This window comes from Meleagris gallopavo, chromosome 1 (assembly GCF_905368555.1).
Source record: "Meleagris gallopavo chromosome 1, MGAL_WU_HG_1.1, whole genome shotgun sequence".
In the NCBI taxonomy this organism is placed as follows: domain Eukaryota; kingdom Metazoa; phylum Chordata; class Aves; order Galliformes; family Phasianidae; genus Meleagris; species Meleagris gallopavo.
In genome coordinates, this window is record NC_139404.1 from 164,986,034 (window position 1) to 164,995,369 (window position 9,336).

At 35.3% G+C, this 9,336-nt stretch overlaps 1 protein-coding gene across 1 annotated transcript; it reads right to left on the bottom strand.

Moving 5' to 3' along the window:
- Positions 1-206: 206 nt before the first annotated feature.
- CCDC122 (coiled-coil domain containing 122) lies at positions 207-8,292 on the bottom strand. The gene is made up of 4 exons (XM_031552033.2): positions 8,164-8,292; positions 5,558-5,956; positions 4,077-4,193; positions 207-1,405 (listed from the first exon to the last, which is right to left on the bottom strand). The coding sequence occupies exons 1-4, from the start codon at positions 8,275-8,277 to the stop codon at positions 1,241-1,243; spliced, it is 795 nt and encodes a 264-aa protein (XP_031407893.2). The 5' UTR covers positions 8,278-8,292; the 3' UTR covers positions 207-1,240.
- Between the last annotated feature and the right edge of the window lie 1,044 nt (positions 8,293-9,336).

The following is a 9,336-nucleotide window of genomic DNA, read 5'->3' on the forward strand; positions in this document are numbered from 1 at the left end:
TATATGAATGTCCTGTGAAAATCAGTAATAGAATTGCATTTTAAACTTTGCTTTCCCACACTGACAACATACAGGCAATTTAACAGTTTTAACAGACAACACTTCATTTGCTAACATCTTCATTTTATAGTCAGGTATAAAGATAAATCTAAATTATGCTATTCTAAATAAAAAGCTACCTACTTTCAAATAACAGATGAATGCCTCTGGCTATATATAGCCAGAACTAATACCAGTAGTATTAGTAGAAGTACAAGAATAGATGAAGTACTGTAAATTCCATGAATGACAAGCACATAACAAAAATGAGACAAAGAATATCTACTGTTCACTATTTTAATAGGAGTCACTGGTGGTCATTTATGCTAAGAATGATCTTACCCAGCACTGAGCACTTAGTGTTACATGGCTACTTAGTTAATATCCTCTATGCTCCTAGTTCTTCTGTTATCAGTGATCTACAATCAGTAATTACTATCTCTAGATAGTGAGTTGTTCCAGTTTAAAATCTATCTGGATGCAGTACTCTTTTCACCTATTAATTCCTCTTCATTAGCTACAGGGAAACATATTTGACCATTTGAAGTTGGACTATCTGAAGGTTTCGTCTGAGCGTACTTGTTCCTACAGCTTTTATAGCTGGAAAGCTTATGTCCACTTTTTACCCATGTGAGGACATTCTGGCAGCCTTATGGCTGCAATATTGGTTGCAGTATTATCCATATGAATTTCCCATACAACAAAATACTGGCCATCAGAGCTTTAGTATCCCTAGAATGCAAATATGTACTAATACTATTTTTTCTGGAGGAAAAAAATATGTAGGTCTCAGTCTTCAGACATCTAAATAAAAGAAAAAGAAATCAAATCTTATTTGATTGGCTTTACATTACTTTTTAAAGTAAAATTGGCACATACAGTGTAAACACCCAGAAATGGTAAAATCTTTTTTCCTAAACAGCTTGTGGCTATGGAGAGAAGAAAGGAAACAAACAAACAAACAAACAAACAAAAAAGTTATTGCAAATACATCAGATTGAGATCAATTTAATTTTTTTAAATAATAATAATAAAAAGAACAAAAGAAATCACCTCGCTTTGGCGCAGCTATATACTTTACTGTTTGTAGTATTTGAACAAATAAAAAAACCCAAACCAACAAACAAGTAAGAAAAAAACCCTATCCTGCCTGGAAAAAATTACCCACACTGTATTGCATTATAGCTTCATTAGGTTTGTTTTAGATGCTAATCTGTAACTCCACTTCTCCAAGGCACTTTCTAAGTTCTTCTGCCTTTTTCTCCATCTGCTGAATGTTCCAGTGCCATTGTCTTTTATTTGAATGCAGTTTGTTCAGCTGACAGTGCAAACGTTTCAGAATAGCATCGTATCTTTTATTCTGTACCTAAAAAAAAATAGAATAAAATACACCTCAAAAGTTTTTCAAGTAAAGCATGGTAATATCTTTTTTTCCTAAACAGCTTGTGGCTATGGAGAGAAGGGAAAAAAAAAAAAAAAAAAACCACAGAGTTTATTTATTTACAGTGTTTTGTTCACCTAACTGTATGTGTCAATTCTGACATCCATGCTGACTTCACAGGTACTGAAAAAACACAGAAACATTTAAGAAGCCACTGATCTAGTTTACTGTATTTCCCTGCTTTGGGAAAATATCAATCATACTTCTTTCTACCCTTTAGGAAAACAAAACAAAAAAAAAGCTGTTTCCCATCAAAAGCTTAGCTGACTAATTCAATGTTGATACCAATGTTTAACAAAGTAAATCCCACCTGAAAAATCAGGAGTGATTATCTTACAGCTGAGGCAAGGCTTTGTACATGGAGCATTTCATGTTCCAGGGTAAGAAGTAAGAAAGGATGAAATTTTCATTCTTTGACAAGTGTGTTTGGGTATAAGAGTACAAATGAAGTAGTCCAGATGGCCTCAGTAGCATCTTCACTCTTAGAATGCACTTAGAAAAATGTTTGTTTGTTTGTTTTTAGAAAGGCAAACCTGTAACAATGCAGAACCAGATCAGTTTTGTCCCCACTGATAAGTACTGCTGTCGCAGACAACCCTTTGGAGATTTGCTTTCTGAAGTGTAAAAGCGTGAAACACTCATTGCAATAAAAATGGAAATATACTTAATGAAATTTCATTTAATGAAAATTTGGCCTCAGCATAATTTGAATAATGTATGAGTGGCAATACATTCTAGTGCCAGAAAGATAAAACATTATTACATTGCATTAAACACTCGTGATGGCGTACAGCTGCAACAGAACTACAGCACTGACAGTGACTTCCTGTGAGTCATTAAATTTCTTACAGATCAGGCTGCCCAGAGCCCCATCCAGCCTGGCCTCAAATGCCTCCAGGGATGGAGAAAGACTAAGATAAGTACTTAAAATCATTGCTGAATCGAGGTACTAGAAGTTCTACAGCCACAACAAGTCATTAATCAGATATGAAGATTTCCTTTACCTGGAAGCTTAGAAACATGGCAGCTCACATCCTCTCTTTAAACCAATGAGAGGAGATCAGTTACTGTTAACATAAGCATGGTTAGAAGCTGAAAATCCATACAAGATGTAAAAGTACTATGACAAACTCTGAAGGCGTGAGGTGGGATCAGTTTGCAGACTGACAGCTAGTTTTTAAGGCATATGCCTGTTCCACATTCTTGTTTTTTGATCAATAGAAATCCAGCCAATATATAGTATAAGCCTACAAAGACTGGATTATGCAATTCACCCTACTGTAAGCAGCTACATTTGGCCAACTGAAGTGACCTCTAGACTGCATCAGTTGGACTGACTACATCTCCATTGATTATAATGGGAACCTTTTAAGTGTCTTGAGCTGAGTCCCATCCTTGCAGCTTAGTGGGACTTCATCCACGTCTCCAGTGTCTTCCTTTATTCACATGCTTGCATTGTGTATTCTTTCCTGGGTTGTGCTGACGACTGCTGGGCATTAATGTTTCTGCTTGTCCATTGTCACTTTACATACAAGAAGCTGGACTGTTTTACAGAGTACTCTTAATAATAATTACACCCTGAACCATTTGATTTTTAATCCTGCTTGCTTCTGAGACACAAAGATTTTATAATCCAAATTGAAAAATATGTTAACCTTCTTCACTTAATTAAATTGGTTTTGATAACAGAGCAGAACATTATTTTTAGGCTGCCTAATTTCACTATGGGTTTAGAGAACTTTATTAAGAAGCTGTTGCCTTGGTAATAAAATATTTTTCAGAAGCTGAATAGCAGAGACCTATACTAAAGTAGCTGTGCTTTGCTCTTTAGTATAAAAATTCTGTGCTGCTCTCCATCACTTGAAAAATTGCTCTTTTTTCACCCTGCTTTTTACAGTGGGCACCAGAGGTAACCTCAGTTCAGTTAATCCTTACATTATCAGGCTTTGATCATCACATTTTGTGGAATTTATTTGAATTAAAAAGACAAATGATATGCAACTTCCAAACTAAAAACTTCCCAGACATACAAATTATTTTAGTGTGGAACAAACCATAAAAATTCAATTTAATTACCAAGAAAGAGAAGAGCTAAACTATCTATCAGAATTTTATCTTGGCAGCTAATTAGGAGCTCCTGTGTTATCCCTAATTTAATGCAACTCGAATTAGGGAGATTGACTGGAAAGCCATATTTTTGGTGCAATTGATTCTCCCACTGATGAGGTATCAGAAGTGAGGAGACAAGTCATGAATAATCCAAGTCAGCAGTGAGAATTAAAATATTTCAAAATATACTGCAGAAATAAAATGTACTTTTCTTTACTATACTTCAGTGGCCTCTTCAGAACACAATTTGCAGATTAAGTCCTTCTCAGAAGATTTAAGAAAAAATGTTCTTTACTTTTTTCTCATGAGCCCAATGAAGATCTGGATTTTAGAAAGATTAGCAGTATCAAGAATTTAAGATAGTATAGTTACTGTATATACTTGAATAATGCATGGCCAGCAACCATGCATCAAATACTTCAAACTTCATCTGTACTATCTACCTTCTATCAGAGAACTGCAATTATGTTTTATTAAAATGACTCACCTCAATTTCTTTTCTAAGCTTAGCATGAGCTTTTTTTATTTCTTCCAGCAAATCTGTTTTTTTCTTGATGAAATCCTTCACAGATGTGATTTCCTGTTTTATAAGTGCAATTTCTTCCTGCAAATTTAAGATAGAGAAATCCCCTCCTTTCAAAGGTTGCACGATATATCTACTCACCATTTAACAGTCTCATTTAATTAATAAAAATGAGTTGAAGGTCTGTAATATATAATTTCACATTCAAATAACGAGAAATTAATAATTAAAAATAATTAAAATAGTAATTAAAAATATCAGAAAATCATAGAATCACCAAAGTTGGAGAAGACCTCCAAGATTATCCAGTCCAACCATCCACCTGTATCAATAGGTATACCTATACTTACCACCAATATTTCCCCACTAAACCATGTCCCTCAGTGCGACATCTAAATGATCCTTGAACACTTCCAGGATCATGACTCAACCACCTCCCTGGGCAGCCCATTCCAGCACTTGACCGCTCTTTCAGAGAAGAAACTTTTCCTAATAGCCAACCTGAATCTATGGTTTTATGTACTTTAAAAGATGCACTCTTGGTCTGAAGTATGCAAGAAACTACAACACAAAAATCTGAACTCATTTGGATGCTTATAATCCTGTTTTAAATCTTTTTGTTTGTTTGTTTTTGCAAAATCAAGGAATATTTACTGTAATATTTGACATAGATTTTTTCTTTCTCATGGGAAATACAGTGTTAATGGTCTTTATTTTATTGGGGTTTCAAAAATTTCTTGCATAAAAAAAACCTCATTATTTTACTTGAATAGAGTAATACTGCATTTTCATCAATGCCAGTTTTGTTAGAGTTGCAATTTGTGATTTCATTTCACCTTCATGCATGTGTTTGCTCATATATTAGCAAATTTTTGTGGTGGGAACTTCCAGGTTTTTTTAGTTTTTAATGATTCTCGCAATTAGACTCAAAACCAACATTAAACTAGAACACCAAAAACAATTTAATTTTTCTTATCTCCTCCTTTCTATCACCCTCTCATCAAATTTATTTCCTTTTGGCTTAGCTGTGGTTTGCTCCCTAAGAAGAACATTGAATGAATTCAGTGCTGTTACAAGAAAAGTGTAACATCATGGCAGTGTTCCACAGAATTATAAAAAGTATGCATTTAACTTTATCCTACTAACAACATAATCACTTAGCAATGATATATTTTAATTAACAACCCTGTAATATTTTCATAACTGAGCTCATTCAGCTACAGAGAATGAACTCTACAATAATATAACAGTTACTGGGGCTGATGATTTTTTTACTGCAGCTGATGACTTATTTTCTTCAATTAATTTATCATTTTAAATGAATCTTTATTCCCTTAGTCAGTTCATCATGGATATAGAGTTATTAGACCAAATAATTGTATCAGTTAAACTGCGCCAAAATGGTTGCACAGGAAAAGAAATGAATCAGTGAGGAAATACAATACCTGCATTTGCTTTATAGCAGAGCCTTCTGGATTCTGGAGGTCACTCATTAACTCTTCTTTCTTTGTTCTCAGCTCTTTAACAATAGCTTTCTTTTCAGCAAGCTCAATCACAATGGGCATTTTACTTTCCATCTCCCAAAAGAGACTTTTATGAGCTTTTATTTTTTCCCGATATTTACTATTTCTTGCAGATGTCATCTCATATTCTTCCTGTATTGTTTCTGTATCAAACCTCAGCTTCATATTTTCAGAATATAGAGCTCTGACTTCAGCTTCTAGGCTTTCACAGTGATATTTTGTCACTGCTATGGCATCATCTTGCAGATATATTTCCCTTTCTGTTGTCTTCATTTCTAACATAATAGAATCCATTTCTTTTTCTAGTTCCTGATATCTAACCTGTAAAACATGTCAGCATTCACTTAATAGTACTCCTATTTGAGAGCATGTCAGGTATCTTGTTAAACACTGTAATTCAAATTTATTGATCAGAAGATTCTTTTTCACTTCTTTAGATGTGTTTGACTGGAAGATAATCAGGGATACATTTCGTGAAATCATAGAATCATCACCTTAGAGACATAATGGAGGAATGCTATTTTAGATTTCTACCCTTAAAGTGAGTCTAAAATATGAAATAAGGCATTCTTTGAATCACTTTAAGTTACACAGGACCAAATGCAATCTTAATGTTTTTTAGAGACAGAAACTGGTTTAGTTCAAATCAGACTAAAACCACACGGTGCTAAAAACACACTTAGACACATATACACAAACACTTAGATGGGTACTTGCAATGAGGGAGATTAACTAGCCTGTTCTACTGAAGACTTTATCCTGCCCTCATCATTGTAATATCCAAGCGAAGGATTAATGTCAGCTGTTTTAAAACCTTTAAGAAATAGGCAGCTAGCCCTACAAAGGCTTCTATGTCTTCTCACTGATGAGAAGCGAACAATTCCAGGAACCAGTACTTCATCATCCCATCATAATATGGGAGGGCTCAATCACTGCCTCAGAAATGCTTGTCTCTTTTCATTGACTAGAGGGAGCCTAGATGACTAATATGGGCTTAACATATGATTTGCAGGTGATGCAAGATGGCTGTGATGAATCCCACCTTAGGTAACAGCCAACTACTGCGTATTAAGCGAAAGAATTTTTCACTGTGATTGATGCTGCCTATTATCTTTTCCCTAATGGAAGCATTACGAGTGCTATGGAGTCTCCTATTCAATGTTTTGAACCTAATAAGACACTGTCAGCTCTTAAGAAAATGTTTCAGCATAACTTACAGTAAACCCAAGTTATAGTTCTTGCAGGATCGGTATCGCTGCCACCATTTACTGAATACAGGAAAACAGAAGATTTTAATAGAAAAGACCTTCAGTTCAGGAAATCACCATTTTACATGTCTTATGGGACACATAGAAGTAGGAATAGACTGAAAGATGAAAACGCACTTCTGCAGTCAGTTCTTAATTATTTAACCTTATTGTTCTACTACTAATTATGTCTGTATGGAATTTCCTAAGGTTTGGGGGATTTTTGAAAAGAAAAAAGATGTCAGAGAGGAAGAAATGAGCTAAATTAATTAAGATTCTAAAGTTCTGTCAGTTTTTGAAAACTGAAACGATTGTTTAAATTGCTTGATCAAAAATCAATTGTTACAAAATAACCATAGCACATTACAGTATGGTAAGAGAAAAATTCCTGCAAGGTTTGGCTAATTAGCCATTCCTAACCAATTAAAGTCACAGAGTCATAGAATCATCAAGGTTGGAAAAGACCCCCAAGATCATTTAGTCCAACCATCCACTGCTCCCTCTGAGAAATGATCCTTGTGCAAGAACTCAAACATCAATTATTTCAGTTGTACAGCTATTCATAGATGTTATCATAAGATCTCCATTTTGCAATCACTCACACTTAAAAATGCCTGAACAGTACTGTGCGTTTCCTCAGACTTAAATGTTTGCCTCTCAACAGACATTTGGTCTCAAAGCATAAGTGACAATTGGAAGCTTAACAAATTCTGTGGAAGATTAGAATGGAAATGAGTACTCAGCCCTCAGTTAAACAACACATGTCCAACATTCTACCTCATAGATAGATAGATAGATAAATTTGGTATTTAACGACTCTATAGGACACTCTATAGAACATGCAAATTAAAAAGTCTGCATGGAAGAAGAAATTCTGTACAAGAAAAAAATTGACAGTCTTGAGAAAATCTATCCAAAGTGATGCTCTCAAAACCTCCTTTTTTTTTTTCCTCCCATTCATTGTTCAGAAATCAATGGGATAAATGCAATAAGCTCTAAGTTGAAATGGAGTATTTTGTAGGATGGTTATTTCAATGTTTTATCTTCAAATAACATTAAATAAATACTGCTGCAATAACTTGCTCGAAGGAAGCCTTAGCTAAGGAGCAGCCTTACAAATGATACACACACAGTTTTGGCAAGGGCTAAACACCACAGAAAAGAACTGAGCAGCTTACGCTTATATGCAAACACCCAGAAAAAAATCAAATATATTCATGTCTTTTTCATATCTAATGAATAAATTAAATGAATTAAGCTACTCTAAAGAAGATTTATTACCTGCAGTTGGAAAAGAATGATTTTGTTTTTTTCTATCTCTGATGACTGTAAATGCTGCTGCTCAGCAACTTGTTTTACAACTTCAGTTAGTGAAGGATAATTCTCCTTAGCCATTTCAGACAAAAGGAATGACCTATAAAGGACGTAAAAGAGCAGTGAGGCCCTTGCACAGCTGCCCAGAGAAGCTGAGAATGCCCCATCCCTGAAGACATTCAAGGCCAGGTTGGATGGGGCCCTGAGCAGCCAGAGCCGGTGGGTGGCACTGCCCAAAGCACAGGGTTGGACCTGAATGGCCTTTAATGTCCCTTATAACCCAATGATTATGTGATTCTGTGAAAACAAGAAAAGAAATGAATTGTCTTATCATCTTTTTATTACCTGTTAACATAAGAGAACAATAATAAGGACTTCCCTGTGGGAAATTTTGTTTGGTTGCATACACACAATTTTGTTTGTGGACCAGTGGGTGGATGCTCAAAGGCAGTGACTGAGAATTAAAACTCTTTCTTCCAGCATATTTTTAAAACGAATTATCAGTGGTTTCTCTGGCTTCTCTGCAGGTCCTTAGTATTTTAATACAGCAATCCTAAATGGTCCTTAGAGCGCACCTTCATACTCAGCCTGAATATTTACATCATTGCCATTACTATATGGTAACTGTGTGTTATTTATTAAACTATTCTTAGCTTAAGACAAAAAAAAAGAAAAAAAAAGTCAAACTGTAAGTCATAAATCAGTACTACAAAAAAAAAATCAAAACACTGACTAGAAAAAAATTTCATCTTTGTCTCACTTCAGATAGAAGACGTTAATGGAGAAATACTGTGTTGTTGTTGAAAATGATGCCAAGCTCTGAAGAAAATGTGCAATGAGTGTATGTTCAGGACTATTATATTCAATGTAAAATGGATGAACTGTGCCTGAAAATTAGTGGTCTTGACTAGAAAACCACTTTTACCATCTGCTTTTAGGGCTGTCACCACTGTTGGCCAGTCAACTGTCACTTCCCTCCTCTACTCTGCTCCTTGAGAATTTTCACACTCCCAACACCAAACAAGCCTGCCCCAACCCCTCAGGAAACATTCTCGCTGTGCTGCCCACCCCTCAGAATGTCACAACAGCCACCTCAGCTCTCGCTGCCCCTTCCCGCCCAAAGCGCGGCCCACCATCTGC